Below are 20,586 nucleotides of genomic sequence, written 5' to 3'. Positions count from 1 at the left end.
TTTTTTGGTGAGGGCATAGACTCGACTGCAGGGAATGGCCGCACCCGGAAGGAGCTCTATGCAGCAATCATAGACCCAGTGAGGGGGTAAGTGAGTGGCTTTCTGTTTATTGAAGAGAGACTGGAACTCCGTATAGTCGTCTGGCAGGGTGGTAGCGCTACAAGTACGTTCTGTTGCACATGACGCGGCCAAGTAGTGTGCACAGGTGGTTTCTTCTTCTGCTTCAGGGGAGAGGAAGACTGCAATGTTCCTTACAATAGGCAGAGTTCAAGGACACGGTGCGAGCTGTCCAGCTCACAGCAGGGTCATGTAAGGTGAGCCAGGGCATACCTAGGATTAGGCGGAACTGAGGAGCCGCTATCAAGTCAAACTGGATGTACTCGGAGTGTTCCACTCCGTTTTGCATGCGAAGAGGCAGGGTATGCTTTACTACTGGTCCTGAAGTTAAAGCGGAACCATCCACTGCCTTCGCATTCTCTGGTTCTTCCTTTTTCTCCCATGCGACCCCCAAGGAGGATGCATATTCAATATCCATGTAGTTTCCTGTGGCTCCAGAATCCAACAGGGCATCCACTTGGGTGGCAGTTTCCGCAGAAACCCACAAAGACACCGTCATGTTGATATGAGCCACAGCCGGCATTAACGTATTGGCTAGTAGTGAGGAGATCGATGTCTGTCTTTCGCCCAACCCAGTGATCTCCTTCTGGTTCGGACTCTTCAGTTTTCCGACGTCTCTTTTGTTCCCAGAACAGCGGGTTTTCGTGGATCCGGGTTTCTCTCCGGTTGTTGGGCCCTGGCCTTACACTCTCTTATGAAGTGACCGCCCTTGCCGCAATATAAACAAAGCTTCATCTTCCTTCTTCGATCACGTTCTTCCATTGTAAGGGGACCCCTGATTCCACGAATTTGCATTGGTTCGGTCCCGTCTGCGGGTTTGGGGGTTTCCTCAGCAAGGGGTTTTGGTCTTGGGTACCATCCTCGTACCTCTCCCCTATTCCGATCCCCTTGTATTTCCAGTAAACAATGGTCCAATTGTACCGTGAGGTCGATCATCTACTCGCAGGTCGCCGGTAGCTGGACTACTTGGGAAAGAACATCTTTCAGTTCGCCTCTCAGGCCTTGGTAAAACAAAGTGGTTCTCTTTTCCTGAGGCCAATCCGTTTCAACCATGAGGCGGTTGAAGGACGTTATGTAGGATAATAGGTCCTGTGACCCTTGGCGCAGAGTAAGGAGTTCCCTATCCAGGGCCATCATGTGTGACTTGCGGTCAAACAGTTTCCTCATTGCGGAGCAGAAGTTGGTGAACTGGTGATGCACAGGATCGTTCCTTTCCATCAGGGGTATCGTCCAGCTTGCAGCGTTCCCACCCATGTACGACATCATGAAAGCGGTTTTCGCAGCTTCATCTTGGAACACAGCGGGTTTACAAAGAAAGTGGAGTCTACACTGATTCAGAAATGTTTCAAATTTCTCGGGATCGCCAAAGAACCGTTCTGGAGGGACCAGAGGTATACCTGTATTTTGTATCACATGTACTGTTGGCGTATGATCAGTGGAGGTCGGGGGGACGGTAGTAGAGGTAAAGAACCCACCCCCTGATGCAATCGAGGATGAGGGAAAGGGTGCTGTTTGTCCTGGTGGAGGAAGCGTAGCCTCCCTAATATACGACCCCGCTCCTGGGCCTTTGCGCACTATGCCTGCGACTTCTCTGTGCATGGTATTCATGTCTTTTTTCAGCTCTTGGTTTTCTAACCTAGATGCATGCACTTCCTGCTGTAGTGCGTTAAAGCTCTCAAGCAGTGAGGCTAATACCGCACCGGTGTCCATGGTCCAGGCTAGGCGTCTAATTTGGGCTTGTCAATCTGTCACGGATTAGCAGACGGTTAGTAGCCCAAAAGAGTAACGCACATGCCACTAACCTTCTTTCTAGCCAGCGGGGACCACAGCTTGAAGAGAGGCCTCCCAGTTCCCGCAAGCGCCAACTCCCCCAATGTGAGAAACACACTCAGGACAGGTCGCACTCCGGGGAAAAGGGAAGGGGACAAAATAAGAAAATACACTGCTGAGAGGGCACCCGTCTAGGTCTGGTCTAATGCATCAGATTCTTCTCGGCACAGCGCAGCTATGAAGACAAAAGGAAAGCTTGTTTACCAGGACTGTAGGCTGACCGGTACAGTTACATATAAGAGTAATTCGAGAAATACTCACGAGATGCCCTGCAATGTTAGAGTCCAGAACCGCCTCAGCGGTAATACGATCCGTTGTACAAATACCCCACACGATCCTTCTGCTGTTAATTCACAGTTACCAAAAGAAAGGAAGGCAACGTTTATGTGCGTTTTGCAAGGCTTCCTGGGAATGAGGTGCAGTACAGTCACCACAGGGAAAGGCAATGTCTGCTTGCCAAGCGGTGGATATCTTATGCAAGAAAAAAGGCTTCAAGTACAAGAAGAGCAAATAAACGCTGTAAAAGAAAAGAGCAGTTTCGATAGCACGGCCGCGCTATCACTCTAGATCCTACCTCAGGAAGCGGGAAGGAAAGCGTCCGCGGAAACCAGCAGCGTTGTCCTCTGGAAGCGGGAAGGAAAGCGTCTGCGGAAACCAGCAGCGTTGTCCTCTGGAAGGGGGAAGGAAAGCGTCCGCAGAAACCAGAAGCGTTGTCCTCTGGAAGCGGGAAGGAAAGCGTCCGCAGAAACCAGGTCTCGGCGTTCACTCGAAGAACAGGCTCAGTCAAGGAATCGGGAAGGATTGACAAGCACCCAGCCCTTCCTGGGAGGTGCTTAAATACCAGCACCTGATTGCGAGTTCCGGACCGCTAGAGCCCAGGGCGTTCTGGGAGATGCAGTGCAACAGTTATTACAATGCCCTGCCCTGCGATGGTATTTGCTGCTTGAAATCGCTACATTATCTTCCTTATACATGTGTACCCTCTATATACTTATGTATCTATACATTCATTACATTACTCCTACTGTAAAAATACATTTGACTCCAATGCACTACCCTAGGTTTCACCCTATACCTCTCGATATATCCTCTCACCCCACTGACTCATCCAAAATCGAATTCTACTATGATCTCCAAAATAACCCTTTCTAGACTATTCCCTCCCCTATCCCTCCTTACGAAACCCCAAACCTCCTTATACTATGATCTCCCAAACAACCCTTTCTAAATTCTTCCTTCATAGTTCCCTCCTTTGACTAATCCCAAAAGGAATATGCTACTTACCAGTATGCATCTGTTCTTGGCATAGAGGGCTGCAGAGTGGTACATTTATGAATAGATCGCCATCTGGTGTTGGGCTCGGATGATTGCACTTGTTTTTCTTCTGGAGAAGTCTTTGTCGTCACTAGATAGATGACTCCTCCTCTGGGTGCTATTGCGCATGGGCATCGGCTCCATCCTTAGATTGTTTTGCCATAGTAGGGTTAGATGGAGTAGTGTAATGGAATACAGAAAGAGATGCCCATGTAAGTGTATCTAAATAAGATAATGTTGGGACAGACACAGGTTTCCGGGGAGGCAGGGAGGGCATGTACCACTCTGCAGCCCTCTATGCCAAGAACAGATGCATACTGGTAAGTAGCATATTCCGTTCGAGGCATATGGGCTGCAGATGGTACATTTATGAATAGATTATACAGCAGTTACCTCCCTAGCGGTGGTCACCCGTGTCTGTCGCAACTGTTTGGAATAAAGTTTTTAATACAGCTTGGCCCACTCTGGCTTGTTGTGTAGCCTGTACATCAACACAGTAGTGTTTTGTAAAGGTATGTGGTGTAGACCAAGTTGCTGCTCTGCATATGTCATCTAGGGGAATGTTTCCTAAGAATGCCATAGATGCTCCTAGTTTACGTGTAGAATGAGCTCTAGGAGGAACAGTTAATGTTCTCTTTGCTTTTATGTAACATATTTGTATACATCTTACAATCCATCTGGCGATGCCCGCTTTAGAGATAGGATTGCCCTTATGTGTTGGGGAAAACGCTACAAACAGCTGTTTAGTTTTCCTGAAAGTTTGTGTCCTTTCTATGTAGTACAATATTGCCCTTTTTACATCTAATGTGTGTAAGGCCCTTTCTGCTACCGTCTGTGGTTTTGGGAAAAAGACTGGTAGTTCCACTGGTTGATTGATATGGAATGCTGAAATCACTTTAGGCAAGAACTTTGGGTTTGTTCTAAGAACCACCTTATTCTGGTGTAACTGTAAGAATGGTTCTTGTATTGTCAATGCCTGTAATTCGCTTACTCTCCTGAGGGAGGTAATGGCTATAAGGAATGCCACCTTCCATGTAAGGAATTGTATTTCGCACCTATGCATAGGTTCGAATGGTGGTCCCATTAGTCTGGTGAGTACTATGTTGAGGTTCCAGACCGGGGCAGGTGGTAATCTTGGTGGAATGACTCTTTTGAGGCCTTCCATGAAGGCTTTGATTGCTGGCACTCTAAACAGGGATAGGTGTTGCCTGTTTTGTAGGTACGCTGCTATAGCTGCTAGATGTACTCTGATAGATGTGTACGCGGGATTACATTGCTGTAAGTGTAGTAAGTAGCAAATAATCTCTTTGGTTGATACGTCCAGAGGGTTGATGTTATTACTGGTACAGTGTACAGCAAACCTCTTCCACTTAACTGCGTAGCATGCTCTAGTGGTGGGACGTCGCGCTTGCTTAATGATCTCCATACAATTTGGGGGTAGATCTAAGTATCCAAATTCTAGGATTTCAGGAGCCAGATCGCTAGGTTTAGTTGTTTGGGATCTGGGTGCATTATTTCTCCATGGTTCTGTGTAAGGTGCATGGGTGAAATTCTTAGCTTTTGGTGTGGCACCTGTGAGAGTTGCAGGAGCGTGGTGAACCACGGTTGTCTTGCCCACGTAGGTGCTACTAGTATCATGGTCATTGGGTGTTGTTGCAGCTTTCGGACCACTAATGGGATTAGTGGGAGAGGGGGAAAGGCGTATGCAAATTTGTTGGACCAATTTATCCATAACGCATTGCCCTGCGACAGGTGGTGTGGGTACCTGGATGCGAAGCTTTGGCATTTTGCGTTCTGATGAGTGGCAAAGAGATCTATCTCTGGTTGTCCCCATCTTTGGAAGAATGGCTGCAGTATTTGGTGGTGCAGTTCCCATTCGTGTATTTGTTCTGACTGTCTGCTTAAGATGTCTGCTATCTGATTTTGAACTCCTGGTAGGTGTTCGGCTAATAGATAGATGTTTTGAGGAATGGCCCATCTCCAGATTTCCTGCGCTAGTTTGGATAGTTGGAGAGAGTGCGTCCCCCCCTGTTTTTGAATATAATACATTGCTGTCATGTTGTCTGTTCTGATCAGGACTGCTTTGTTGATAACATGTATTTGAAAGGCTTTCAATGCTAGAAACACTGCCAGTAGTTCTAGATGATTGATGTGCAGTCTTTTTTCCTGCACACTCCATCTTCCCTGTACTGTATACTTTTCCATATGCGCTCCCCATCCAGTGAGCGATGCATCCGCTGTTATTATCACCTGTGGAATTGGTTCTAGGAACGACCGTCCCTTGGCAATGTTTGTTGTGTTCCACCACTTCAGAGAGCGGTGTGTGCGGTCGTCTACCAACACCAGATCTGTAATCTGTCCTTGAGCCTGATTCCACTGTGTCGCTAAACATTCTTGCAGCGGACGCATTTGTAGTTTGGCATATGGTATTAGCAGTATGCAGGATGACATCATCCCTAATAGCTGCATGAACACTCTTGCTGTTAGTGAGTGTTGTGGCTGGAATCTTTGAATGATTGTAAGCATTGTTTGGATCCTGACTGGATTGGGGTATACTTTGGCTTTTTCTGTGTCTATAGTAGCCCCCAGATATTGTTGAACCTTGCTTGGTTGCAGGTGTGACTGTGTCGTTCACAGTGAACCCTAGCTGATGCAGCAGCTGAATTGTTTTTTGTGTGTTCTGAAGACATTCCTCTTGTGACTTGGCCTTTATTAGTCAGTCGTCCAAGATGGGGAAGACATGTATTTGTTGTCTTCTTAGGTGAGCTGCAACCACTGCTAGGCATTTTGTGAACACCCTTGGTGCCGTTGTGACACCAAACGGAAGGACTTTGAACTGATAATGTTGTCCTTCTACCACAAACCTGAGGTATTTCCTGTGGGCTTTGTGAATAGGGATATGAAAGTGGGCGTCTTTTAGATCCAGTGTAGAAAGAAAGTCCCCTTTCTTCAGTAAAGGAAGTACTTGTTGGAGCGTGACCATGTGGAAATGTTCCGAATTTATGTATGCGTTGAGAGGTCTTAGGTCTAGTATTGGCCTTAGAGACCCGTCCTTTTTGGGAATTAGGAAGTATAGGGAGTATACTCCTGTTCCTTGTTGGTGCTGTGGAACCTTCTCTATGGCATGCTTTTCTAGCAGTGATAGTACTTCTTGTTTTAACAGTGTCAGGTGATCTTGTTTCATTGGACGCTGTTTGGGGGGGGATGTTTGGTGGGGTAGCTGTGAGTTCTAGGCAATAACCATGTTGGATAATTTGTCTCACCCACCTGTCTGATATGATGTTTTCCCAGACAGGTAGGAACTGTGATAGGCGTCCCCCGACCGGTGTTATGTGGTCTGGGGGGAGTATGGAGTCACTGTTTTGGGGTTGGAGAGTTGCGGTTGTTGTTGTTTCCGCGACCCCTACCCTTGTTGTTGTTACCTCTGTAACTGCCTCTAGAATTACCTCTGGGTGATGTCGGTGTAAAAGAGGTTTGTTGCTGGCTTGTACCTGTATTTTTGGATCCTCCTCTATAGGTGGACCTACGAAAGGAACCTCTTTGGGTCGGCTGTTGCAATGCTCCCATTGATTTAGCCGTTTCCGTATCCTTTTTCATCTTTTCTAAGGCCTCATCTGTCCCTGATCCGAAAAGTGTCTTCTGATCAAAAGGTTGGTTCAATAGTGATGTTTGTACCTCTTGTTTGAACCCTGAAACTCTGAGCCATGCATGTCTCCTTAGCATGATGCTTGTGTTTATGGATCTTGCTGCAGTGTCTGCTGCGTCTAAGGCGCACTTAATGGAAGTGTTAGTAATTATCTTTCCTTCCTGTATCAGTTGATCCGCCCTCTTTTGATCTTCTTTAGGGAGATGCGTGATGAGTTTTTCTAATTCATCATAATGAGCTCTGTCATACCTTGCAAGTAGTGCTTGCGTATTAGCTATGCGCCAGCTGTTTGCCGCTTGGGATGCTACCCTCTTGCCAGAGGCATCTATTAGCTTAGACTCTGTCAGGAGGTGGAGCTTCTCCTGTAGATAAAGAGTTTGCTCTCTTACGAGCGTTTGTGACCACTAGTGAGTCTAGAGGAATTTGTCCCTTGATAAATATTGGGTCTTTTGGAGCTGCCTTATATTTTTTATCAATTCTTGGGTTTAATATTCTAGTCCTCACCGGGTCTTAGAATATTTCTGATGTGTGACTAAGTAGGCCCTTAAGCATTGGTAGTGTTCCTGATGTTCTTTGTGCAGCAGGTAGTGTTTCTAACAGGAAATCCTCTATTTGAGGTTCTGCATGTAGTTCTACCTTGTGGTATTTTGCTGCTCTATTAATTAGTTGCGCAAACCCAGTATTATCATCAGGTGGTGAGGGTTTTGAGGGATACAATTCAGGGTCGTTATCGTTATCTGACCCTACATTGTACTCTTCCCATGGGTCTGCATCCTCTGGGATTGTGTCTTCATCATCCCTAGGATGTTCTCCCTCTCCTGTGTCACTTTCTACATCTGTTGTAGGTGTAGATGGGCGTGTGAAAGGCTTAGTTGGACTAGTGTGAGGAAGAGGAGAAGAGGGTGTGTTTCTAGGTTGTGGAGAAGGGGGAGGAGTTGTATTCGTCCCCATTGTTCTCTTCTTAGGAGGAGTTTTGTCGTCCGACTGTTCCTTCTTCCTCTTTTTAGGTAGCTCTGTGACTACCTTGCCAGTTTGTGGATCGATAAACAGAGTCTTTTGTTTAGGATCGGTTCCATGCTCCTGTGTCGGTACCGAAGTTTTTGGGTCCGAAAGGTGTTTTTTCTTGTGACTGTTCATTTGTATCTTCGGCACCGAAATTTTATTCGAATCCGATGTTCTCGGTGTCGAGGATGTTTTCGGTGTCGAGGTTGCCTTCGACGTAGAAGTATGCTTCGGTGTCGACATGGACTGTTTCGACTTCGAGCTTTCGTTTGTATGGAGCTTCGGTGTCGATGCCGAGGTGGATCGTTTTTCGGATCCACCATGATGGGAGACCGAGTGTTTCGGTTTCGTTGCCGGGCCCGAAGGCGGGGCGTCTGAAACTTTTTTCGGTTATCTGACCGGGCTCGAGGGCGGGGTCGACACCGTGCGGGGTCTGTTCTTTGGTAAAGGGACGTCGTCACTCACGGTTTGTTGAACGTCGATTTCCTAGACGTCGGACTCGTCCGCTTCTGACCCCGCCTCGTCGCCCTCTTCTTCCTCCTCTTCTGGGTGCTGGTCCTCGAACAGCTCCGGGATTGCTTGTGACTGCATTCTCGATACCTCGTGTCTTCGGGCACGACGGTTTCTAATCGTCAACTTGGAGGAGAATGCTGCACAGGCTTCACAGTCCCTGGATTCGTGTTCAGGGGACAAGCAGAGGTTGCACACCTCGTGTAGGTCCTTGTGTGGGAACTTAGCACCACACTTTGGCCATTTTTTGAATGGAGTCCTTTCCATGGACTCCGGGCTGGACTACGTCGAGATGGTCTTCTTGGTGTCGTCGACGTAGTTGCTGCAAATCTTGTTGTTGACGTCGAAACGCGTCGAAATGGAAGTGTAGTCGCGTTCGATAACAATACCGTCGAATTGGAAAGGGGTTACGCGTCGAATATAACCTTTATCGAAGTCGATCCGGAGCGCTTCGATCCTCATCCGAACCCGATGGCGGAAAAAAACAATCTAAGGATGGAGACGATGCCCATGCGCAATAGCACCCAGAGGAGGAGTCATCTATCTAGTGACGACAAAGACTTCTCCAGAAGAAAAACAAGTGCAATCATCCGAGCCCAACACCAGATGGCGATCTATTCATAAATGTACCATCTGCAGCCCATATGCCTCGAACCTAATTTTACTATGATCTCCATAATCCATTTCTAGAGATTCTTCCCTCCCCGATCTCTCCAGTCACTCATCCCAAACCTCATCTCAGTACTATATCTCAATAAAAACTTTCTAGACTCTTCCCTCCATCATCCGTTTCAATTCCACTAACAGATTTGCATGCCCCCAGCTCAATTTGATCCATATTTTCCTATACTAATCAAACACTAATCCTTTTTGGGTTCTGGAGAGGCATGATACTCGCCAAAAGGAGCTTCGCCGACTCATCAAGGGTAGTAAGCGCTACATAAATACAATTACAAGTGTGTTAGTCTGTGAATGGATTATTTCTGCAGTTTGTTTAGAGGTTGCCTTGGTCTCTGCCGCACAGTCCATGACAGCTGTTGCCACTGAGAACATGGCACCTAATATAATACAACGGAAGTGCTCCCTAGGCAGACTACACCAAATACAGAATTAGCAGCAAGATTGTAAAAATTAACTACTTCAGGCTTCTTCTTTTGTTGACACCATAAGTTTGGGCTAAAGCACTCACTAAACAGTTACAGACATGATATAACAATCAAGAGTGCTTTGGTAACGCAGCATAGGATCAACAGGACTGTCACACTCATTGTTCAAAACACCTTAAAGGCTGGGAGTAGAAAAAAACCTATTTGTAGACTATGAATTCTGGAATGTGACACCACAATACCAACTCAAAACAGAGCGCTATGATCCAGCGGGGCAACATCTGGTAACAACTTTGGAATATCTGGGCCTACGGTTCCTTAATGGGAGAACTCCAGGTGATAAGCTGCCACAGTATACCCATATGGGAGGGTCGACAACATCAAGACTCGACTATACAGCAGTTTCACTTCCATTATTGCCCTTTGTTCAGCCATTTTCAATTGAATTCAAATCAAAAAGTGATCATTCATACCAGCATATTTACTTCAATCTAAAGTGCATTAAACATCATAACACTAAGACATTCGTGGAAAGTTCCTTTTCAATTAACCTGAAACTATTGAATTGGACAACGGACAATATTGTAGACCTTCAGGTCAAAGTTCAGGGAATAAAAATAGGAAGTGAAACAACTACAGGTAACCAGAATAAAAAATGGGAGAGCTTCACGGAAGAGTTAACAACAATCATGTCCGCTTCTCATAAAAAAGCACGGGCCTCAACTCACAATATCGCACTTCCGAAAAGTCTGGTTAAACTCAAACTAGAAATAAGGAAAAATGCAAGAGCACTAAAAAAGATAACCACGACATCCAAAGAAGGGGTCCAAAGACAGAATCTCAAGAAAAAATATAAAAAGGCAATGTGGGAATACAAAAGAACTCTGTACATGTAAATGTACAGGAATTTTTTTTTTATATAGCGCAAATCACCGAGCTCTGATGGATGATTTGTGGGCAAAACTACGCTGCACGGCAAAGAACACCAACTCAAGTGCATCTTGGAGAATCATCAATGGACTAAACCATCCTGCAAACTCAACAACATCAAACGTCCAAGAAGCGGACTGGTTTGTACTATTAATAAAGAGATTTACAGACGTAACACCTTCAAAATATCTAGAATGGGGGAAGAGAACGCAAGACCCCTCCAAGGCATGATTTGAACAACAAATTAACAACAAGAAGGCCACACAAAGAACAAATAGCTCCCTAACCTGTGGACGACCTGTAACGCCCTGCACAGACGTAGCATACCCGAATGAATAATGCCGTGCAGCTCAACCCCCAGATATGGGTCTACGGTCAACATTGTACTATCTAGAAGAGGCACAGTCAACGGAGAGCTATGCAACAGCAGACCTGCTTGGACACCCAGGCTTCAGGGAGGAAGACATAAGAAGAATACTTAGGAAGAGCCGTGGCAGTGGAGCTCCAGGCCCAAACGGCATCCTGTCAATAGTTGTTAATCTAACCCGGATTTCAGGAGTGGAAGATTAAATAAACTATTTGATGAGGTAGAGAGTGAAAATCAAATTCCATCAAGCTGGCAAGGCTCAATAATTTCACCTCTCTTCAAAGGAGGAGACAGAACATCTCCAGCAAACTACTGACTGATAGCTCTCCTGGATGTAGATGCGAAGTATTATGCATCATTACTTCTTGAAGATCTGATTAGTTGGTCCGATAGCACAAAAAGAATCCTGCCAAATCAAACAGGCTTCAGGAAAGGGAGCAGGACAATGACAAACATCTTATCACTCTCACTGTTAGCCGACAAATATATACGAAGGAAACAGCAGTTGCATCTCTGTTTCATCGACCTAAAGGCGGCCTTCGACAGTGTAGACCTAAATATTCTATGGGAGAAATTGTGCAGCTGGAATATTCTGGACAAAACATTCAGAGGAATACTGCTCCTATACTCCAACACATGGATGGAAGAAAAACTGGGGGACGGAGCACGGCTATCAAGAAAGATCAAAACCAGCAAAGGGCTCAAGCAAGGCTGTGTACTGGGCCCCCCATCGCTTCAATCTTTTTACGGCAGACCTCGCGCCAAGGCTCAACAAGATTACATCCCATCCACCCAAATTAGGCACCTTACCTCTAACCCTTCTATCTTTCGTGGACAACGTCGTACTGATGAGTCCAACCAAGATCGGCCTTCAAAGGTCACTTGAGGGATTTGCGGAATTTATAACCAATAACGATAAACACCGCAAAAAGCAAAACAATACTCATCACCAGACGACGGACAGTCAATCAACATACCCAATTGGGGGGAGGAGCTTCGCGGGCATCCAAGATGGTCGCGTGAGCACAGAGCTCCCCGGACCCGCGCCGCCCTTCGCAGATATCCTGATTTTGAAGACGGGCTTTTGTTCGCATACCCTCACTGATCTTGATATTTTTTGAAAAATCGAATTCGGACGCTGGGTTCCACTTTTACATCGCTGCTAATTTTTGCAGCTCTCCCCAAAGCGGACCGGGGGCTTAGTTGCTTGGCTGGCCGGGGAGTAGTTGAACAACAACGGCTGAGGGGGTCCCCCTTCGGTCAACCCCCTCCTGACTTTGTTTTGTTTTCTACTCCCGGCTCGGATTGATGGAAGCGTTGCCCTGATCGACTTTCGGCTGGCCTGGTGTCTCTCCACTGCTTTGTGTTGTCCCTGCTGAGTGCCCAGACTCTAGCTTCCTTGGCGTCTCTGCAAATTTGGTCTGGTTTTGTTGTCTGTCTGGCCACTCTACGACCGGCCATTTTTACCAGGTCGTGAGCTTTCTCCAATATGGCCACCAGACCTGATCCCGAGAGGCGCAAGATCAAAACACATCTCCGTGGGGGTCAGACCCAGACTAACATTATGGACCACTACTCTCAGATAAAGGGGTCCCCAGGCGGTTCTGGTCGCACTTCGGACGATCCTAAGACTGTATCTGCGGCGGCTTCGGACATATCCTTGCAGGACGTCATGGGCGCCATTACCAACATGCAGGCCTCTATGGGACAACAGTACGAGGCCCTCGCCTCTAAGATCGACACGGTGGCCGTCGACATCACGCTGATTAGAGCGGATTTGGCAAAGACCAACGAGAGGGTCAAGTCACTGGATTTGAAGACTTCCAGTCTTATTACGGATGTCACGGAGGCTCAGACTGAGATTGGTAATCTGCGTTCCTCACACGACATTATGGCTCGTCGCCTCGAGGATTATGAAAACAGAGCCCGCCGCAACAATGTACGCCTAATTGGTGTCCCTGAGAGTCCCGAGATGCCCGCGGACGACCTTTTGGTGGAGGATCTGGTCACGAATGATCTCGCTCCCGCCGGACTTAGCAAATTCTTTGCTGTTGAACGCGCCCATCAAGTTCCGGGCGGGAGGGCGAAAACGGGTGCACCCCTGAGGCCTATTATTGCCAGATTATTTCACTTTAGGGATCGCGATGCTGTCCTTCAAGCCTCACGGGACAAGGGCCCTGTGAAATTTGAAAATGCCTCTGTGTCCTTCTATCCTGACTTTACACCGCTCGTTCAGAGACAAAGGCTGGGATTCCAGGGAGTAAAGAGGCGGTTGCGGGACTTGGGCCTTAAGTACACCATGCTGTTTCCGACCTGACTTCGGATTGAATATGGGGAACGCACATTTTTCTTTGATCACCCGGACAACGTTAGTGATTGGCTTGACTCCCTGCCCAAGAGAGACGATCGTACTGGGAACCCCGGTGGCGCCGACGGGGGCGCGCCAGAGTGAAGGTTGCACCGTGGATCCTGGCGTCTGAACTTTTCTGCTTTTTCAGCTGAGTTTGGACATTGATCCTCTTGTTTTTCAGCCTAGATTAGCCTGGGGGTGGCGGGGGGTGAATGGGGACTCTTCCTCCTCCTGGGTTCTTTGCGTAGATTAGTTTAATGATGGGGCGACAGGCACACTGCAAGTTGGGGTGGCTCATGAGTCGTACGCAGGGGTGCAGGGTGGGGGGTGTTGTAATGGGTTCAAGTTGGGGGGCGTGGGGGGTTGTGTGTGTGTTTCCCTTCATTCACGAGGCATCGTATTGTTTCTCTTCTTTGTTCTGGTCATTGGGTCTTGCGTGGGTGTCGCTCTGCCTATTTCCTGGGGATGGGGGGTGGCGAGTTGAGACTGCTATCCTGGAATGTCAATGGGTTGGGTGACAGGATAAAGCGAGGGATCGTGTTGCGGTTCCTTAGGCGTCATTCTCCCGATATTGTCTTGTTACAGGAGACGCACCTAATAGGTAACGCATGTCAGGCCATGAATAGGCGCAGATATCGTCTGGTGGCTCACTCTGGGTTTACTTCCGGTTCCAGGGGGGCGGCATTCTTATCCGGTCCTCTCTCCCTTTCGAAATTGATGAAGTAAAGCTTGATGACAGAGGGCGCTAAGCGGCGCTCACTGGTAGATGGGAGGAGAAGACACTGTCCATACTCTCTGTGTATGTCCCCCCGGGCTTATAAGCCTCGACCTACGCTGATCTCGGCAGGGTTATATTGGAACTTCCTGAGGGCCTTCTGATTCTGGTTGGGGATTTTAATTCTGTTGTCTCCGGCACTTCTGCTAGTCATCCTCCTAGGGATTTGCCCAGGGCCCAAATGTGGCTGAGTGACTTGCTCGAAACCTTTGGGCTGGTAGACAGCTGGAGACTACTGCACCCCACACAACTACAATACACTTTCCACTCCGGGGCCCATGGTAGTCTCTCCAGATTGGATTAGTTAGAGAGATTCGTCAACTCCCTAGGGGTATTCCTGATCACTCCCCCTTGTGGCTTAGTTATGAGGTTGAGGCGGGCAGTGAGGGTAGAGTTGCCCCTATTAATCCCTGGTACTTCCGTAACCCCAAAACCCGCTCCGAACTTGTGAAAGCTATTGATCACTATTTCGACGAAAATGTGGGGTCTGTTTCCTCTGCGGTTTCATTGTGGGAGGCTTTCAAGACGGTTGTACGTGGGCAATCCCTGTCATTGATTGCCGCCGCTAAGAGGGCTGCAAATGTGGAACTTGTACGATTGGAATCGAAGATAACTGCACTTGAAGACGACCTTGAACTCTGTGTCTCCAGTGCAAAGCTGCATTCCCTTGGTCTGAAACAGGCTGACTACAGAGCTCTTGTGACGGATGCGGCGAGAATGATGTATAGGGAGCAGCAGGGCAGGTTGTATGATGTGGGAGACAAGGCTGGTAAATTGCTTGCGTGGTTGGACAAGAAAGAGAGTGAATCGTGTTGTTCCTGTGATTGAGAGGCCTGATGGTGAGAGTGTTACTGACCCAGTTGGGATCGTTCAGTGTTTCGTGGACCACTTTAGGACTGTGTACACCTCGGTTTGTGGCAGAGATGAGGAGGACTCTCGTTTGCTGCTGCGGGATATCGCTTTGCCCTGCCTTTCTGACGCTGACAGGGACCTCTTGGAGGCTCCGCTCACAGTTGACGAAGTTGCTGTGGCTATACGGTCCCTCCGTCCCGGCAAGGCAATGGGCCCCAACGGTTTGCCCATTGAACTGTACAAGCTGCGACCCGACAAGATGGCGCCTTACTTAAGGGAAATGTTCCTTGAGGCTTTGGAGTCTGGTTCCCTCCCCGCTGATCAACGACTTGCTACCATTGTAGTTATCCATAAGGAGGGTAAGCCGCGGGACCGCTGTACTTCATATAGACCCATCTCTTTACTCAATGCCGAACCCAAAATTTTGGCTAAATTATTGGCTAATCGCCTGATTACTGTGACTGGAGATTTGATCCATCCAGATCAATCCGGTTTTATCCCGCACCGCAACACTGCTCTGAATCTTCGCAGACTCCATGGAGTTCTCGCGAGAGCTGGGACGCTCACTGAGCCGGCCATTTTGGCTTCCCTTGACGCTACCATGGCCTTCGACACCATTGAGTGGCCCTACCTCTGGGCGGCCCTTTCGAAGTTTGGGTTTGGGCCGGGTTTCATCGCTTGGGTGAAACTCCTTTATGAGAAGCCTTTGGCTCAGGTGGTAGTTAATGGTAAAGTGTCTTGCGTTTTCACGCTTGGACGTGGTACCCGGCAGGGCTGCCCACTGTCTCCATTGCTTTTCGCTATTGCTCTGGAACCTTTGGCAGAGTGGCTCCGTTGGGAGCCTTCAATGCGGGGTATTCGGTGGACTCCCGATTTTGAGGATCCAATCTCGCTATACGCGGATGACATCCTTCTCTACCTCACCTCCCCTCGCAAATCCTTAAATGTCCTTTTTGATGTTCTGACCTCCTTCGGGAAGAACTCGGGTCTCATTATCAATTGGGCTAAATCCTGCGTCTACGTTTTGGCGGGAGACCTCCCTCCACTGCCGTGTAGATTTCCGATTCAAGTAATTGAGACCGGTTTTAAGTACTTGGGGATCTACGTCTCCTTGGACCCTTCCAAGCGATATGAGTTTAATTTGCTTCCCACCCTTCAGCGGCTCAAGTTTGATGTCGCGCGCTGGCGTAAGTTGCCATTATCGCCACTCGGTAGAGCGGCGCTTTTTAAAATGATGTAGCTGCCTCGTTTTTTATACGAACTTCAGAACTCTTTTGACCATATTACCTCGGGCTATTTTCGTGAAGTGGAGAGCCTGCAGAGACGACTGGTCTGGGATGGGCGTGCCCGTATCGCTCCATCTAAACTCACGCTTCCGTAGTACGACGGCGGTATCGCCCTCCCGGACATCAGGCGTTATTACTGGGCTTCTCAGTTGAGTGCGATCAATCATGTGACCTACGCGACAGGCCCTGCCCCAGCTTTCTCCATGGATAAATTTCTTTTGCCAGGAGGGACCTTTAACAGAGCGTTGTACTCCAGAGGACCCTACGGAACACTGACTGGTCCCACTAAAATTGCTGTAAGGGTGTGGCAGGTTGCGAATGCGGCGTTGGGTTGGTGTGGTAGACTCACCGTGCGACCCCTTTGTATGATTCCGAATGCCTGGGACATCTGTGGAGAACAAAAGGCTTTGACAAATGGGATATGATCGGTATAAGCAAAGTGGGTGACCTGTGGACGAAGGGTACCGTCAAGTCCTTCGATGTGTTGAAAGCGGAGTACGAGCTTGGTGATACGGAATTCTTCAGGTATGCTCAGGTCCGTCACGCTCTTATCTGTATTTGCTACGGGTGATGATATTCCTGAGTCCTCCCCCTGGAGGACCGTATTCTGGATGGTTATGTGACCGACAGCACGATTTCATTGATCTATAAGAAGCTTATTAATAATAGAGCTGATTTGCTGGTGCGCCTTAGGGCTTCGTGGAGTGCTGACGGACTAGAACTGGATGACGGGGCCTGGCAATCTGCTTTGTCCTCGCCTAAGGAAGTTGCTATTCCTGCTCGCCTCAGGTTTGTCCAGCTTAAGATACTCCATTGTGTGTATGTTACTGGTCCGAGTCTGGTTCGAATGGGTTATTCTTTGGATGGGTTGTGTAAGCTTGGCTGTGGAATGTCTGGCACCATCCTACACATGTTATGGGAATGCCCGGAGGTGGTTGAGTTTTGGTCCCGTGTGCATGTGGTGATGGAGTGTCACGGGTGTGTCACTACTGCCCGAGGCCAGGCGTTGTCTGCTGAATGTCTGGGAACCCAATGATTACAATACAGCACAGATCAACTTGGCGTCCCTTGGTAATATGGTTGCGAAAAGGGACATTGCTCAGCTTTGGGGATCTCCCAGGCCGCCCACCGTATCCAGATGGAAAGAGAACATGGACTAGTGCATGCTCCGTGAGAAAACGGTGTTCCTTTCCCGGGCCGGCCCAGGAAATGGGGTAGGATCTGGTCCCAGTGGAATGCCTATCGTGGAAATATATGTACCCCTCCACAAGATGTATACCCCGACTTCTCCACGTCCCCCTAATTGACGTTCAGTTTTCATTCATTGATAACATTTTTGCTTGTTTCCTTGCCCACCCCTCCTGCCCCACAATGATTGATTGCACTGTATGTATTTTACACTGGAGATTTGCCTGCATGGACTCATGATCATGTTTAACTGCACTCTTGCCTTGTGAGTTTTGTTATTTTGTTTTTCTGTTTGTTTCAATAAAAAAAAAAAAAAAACACCCAATTGGAGAGAAAAAAGATAGAAGCAGTGCCTAATTATAAGTACTTGGGCTTTTATTTTGACAATCGGCACAATCACCAGCAGCAAAAAGCCTACATCTCCCAGAGAGCAAATGCTTTATCGTTCGCCTTTAGGTCACTAACAAACAAGCTCAAGGGGCCATCATACAAACCCCTACTGGCAACAATAAAAGCCAAAGTGCTTCCTACGCTATCATATGGCAGCACAGCCCTCTACGGGAAAGACGCGGACCTCCTGAACAAAGTACAGATGACCATCTATAAATCAGTCTTCCAAATTGATCAGGGTGCTTCACCAGCGCAGACCAGATTATAATTTGGAGTACTAAATGAAACGCTGGGAAGGAAGTATGCAACTATCAAGCATTGGTACAGTTTGAAACAGAATACAGCAGCCACGGAACTGAACAAGGCCTTGTGGGACGAAATAAAAAATGACGCAAAGTCCCCATACAATCAATTCCTAAACAAAGCCTTAACAGACACCTGCACAAGAGACCTCTGGGAAATCAATCTGCCCTACCCGGCCTTTAAGCAAGCCATAAATAAATCGGCAAAATTCCATTTGCTTCTAGCTGACAAAACCACTTTCAGCGCGAGAAAACATGCTTGGATGGTAATATCCAAATATTAATCACTCACTCCAGCTCCATATTTAACAATTACTTTTCCGGTCCACAGAAAACTACAGCTAATGGCGCTACGTTTGGGAAAATTTTCATCTATCATGGACCAGCCAACCTGGGTCCATGACGGATCCAAAGACTGCAGACTATGTGGGAGTAGCAAGGAGCACTTCATCCATCTTGTCTGCATTTGTCCGAATTTATCCCATGCACGAGGCATCTTTCTAAAAAAAAGCTATGAACTCCAGAGGTATAAGAACGTCCAATTGACACTCCATTGAATTGCCTACTAATAAAGTTCCTTCTGGCTCATACCCATGCACTGAAATGTAACCCTGTGCCCTGACTAGAAAAGGGAAAAAGGACGGCTGACTTTGTGGTAGAGGGCTCTCCCGAATATAACACAGAACAACACTAGAACATTGGGAGGAACACTTTATATGGCCCAACAAATGCTTTTGATCAGCTCTAAAATTGTACATAGTGTATGTTAAAATGACTAAATTAAAAAAAATACTTGCACTGGAAACGGAAAGTTTTACAACTCAGAGAAACAGAATGTAGATAAACACTAAGTTTTATTTGTAGTGCTTGATTTTACAAAGTGTATTGTTATGGTTTTAATTAACTGAAACAATAAACTTTTTCTTCTACTACTACTACTACTACTACTATTTGGAAATGCCTTAATGGAGAAATCACAGAATGCAATCAGAAGCTCCCAGTGATGCTTTGGTGTCCTTTTACAATAAAGGTTGCTGTTCCCGGTCTCTGTCCCACAACAAAATCATAACTAACAATTTAATATTAGGATTCATACAGCTAATTTTGTGTGAAAACACAAGTGGCCAAATTCCTATATTAATCAAAAGCATTTATCAATCATCATGATTAACATCAAAACCCAAGTTAACATTTCAACCACCATTCTTTAAAGTCGACAACTGCTAAAATCTTACTACGTGATAGTGCGATGTCCTTTTGCCACTGGATATCTCAACACAAATATAACATGCTAGCCAAGAACATATAAGAATTTCCATCCTCACCAATTCTTCCCTCAGGTTCAGCAAAGTTTCAATTTGGTTTCTTCTGGTTTTAAGAATAGCAGACATTTTTTCCATTAGAATATCATATTTACTTCGCCTAGAGGGAGTAGATGAGGAATACTGTTTACTTTCACCTACAGAAAATCTTGAAATACAAAACTTACTATTGTTGTTTAACTAAACATACCTTTAAAAAAATACAAGGTTCATGACAAGACAATACAAAGCACACAATTATCAAATTATATATATATATTTTTAACTCATTTACAACACTACTAATGCTAAGCAGAGGATAGATAAACTGCTAAAACAATACAATTATCAGGTGGGTCAATCAATCAGGGAATTATAAGCACACTACTCACCTGTGAGGGTCTCAAGACACGGGGTGGGGGGTGACAGCAGTTCCGTTCAATCAAATAGCCACATCTTGAGCACCTTTCTGAAGATGTATAGGGAGGGGCGAATATCAATTCAATTAAGACAACAATGTATGAATCCAGGTTTTTGCAACCATTATTCTGGAGATCATAATAAATCCAGACTCTGTTTGGGCTGTGGGGGGACTGCCAGCCCAAGCTTACCCAGCATCAGGAGGCGCAACATCACCATGCGCTTATAAGCGCTAAACTAAAGACCACAACAAAGGGCAACTATTGTTGTTTGGGGCTGCGTGGCAGGGGTGGGGCGGGACTGCAAGCCATAGCCTGCACAGTAACAGGTGGCGCCACATCACTATTCACTTATAAGCACCAGGCTGATCCCCTAGGGCATGACGAGACTGCTGGTTGTCGAGGCCACGGGGAGAGTGCAAGCCCCCGCCTGCCCAGCGCCAGATCACCATGTGCTTATAAGTGCCAACCAAAGCCCACAGTGAGGGACAACTGCTGCTGGTCGAACCACAGGGAGACTGCAAGCCCCACCTCCGCCTGCCTAGCCCCAGGAGGCGTCGACTCTGCTGTTTGTCAGGGTAACTGGGAAACAGCAACCCGCAGCCTACCCATTGCCAGGAGGCGCCTCATCACCATACACTTATAAGAGCCAGCAAAAGCCCGCAGCAAGGGATATGCCAGGCAAAGCCCAAGCCATGCCCAGAGGAGGCTGGGTGGGGCCACCACCCTAACGTCCACATTTTGAACGTAGCCAGTACTGTGTACAGTGGTATTTTAATTGGTCTATAATGCTACTTTGTTTCAGGAGGGCCTGAAAAAACGGATGTGCTAATGATATTTTATCTACTACAGTCCCTGAGTGGCGGTCTTTCCCGTCCTTTCGCTCATTGTGAGGTGGGCC

At 47.2% G+C, this 20,586-nt stretch overlaps 1 protein-coding gene and 1 pseudogene across 4 annotated transcripts in view; both read right to left on the bottom strand.

The window, feature by feature from the left end:
* GTF3C1 (general transcription factor IIIC subunit 1) overlaps window positions 1-20,586 on the bottom strand; it is a 2,559,884-nt gene that overhangs the window by 2,268,934 nt on the left and 270,364 nt on the right. For all 4 annotated transcript variants that reach the window (XM_078662887.1, XM_078662886.1, XM_078662885.1 and 1 more), the window contains exon 5: window positions 19,291-19,387. In XM_078662887.1, the coding sequence (XP_078519013.1) occupies window positions 19,291-19,387 (97 nt within the window). The remainder of the gene's footprint in view (window positions 1-19,290; window positions 19,388-20,586) is intronic.
* On the bottom strand, window positions 1,054-14,101 carry LOC144785238 (uncharacterized; annotated as a pseudogene).

The sequence above is a fragment of the Lissotriton helveticus genome, chromosome 10 (genome assembly GCF_964261635.1).
Source record: "Lissotriton helveticus chromosome 10, aLisHel1.1, whole genome shotgun sequence".
NCBI classification, from domain to species: domain Eukaryota; kingdom Metazoa; phylum Chordata; class Amphibia; order Caudata; family Salamandridae; genus Lissotriton; species Lissotriton helveticus.
This window is presented reverse-complemented; position numbering and strand designations above follow the sequence as displayed.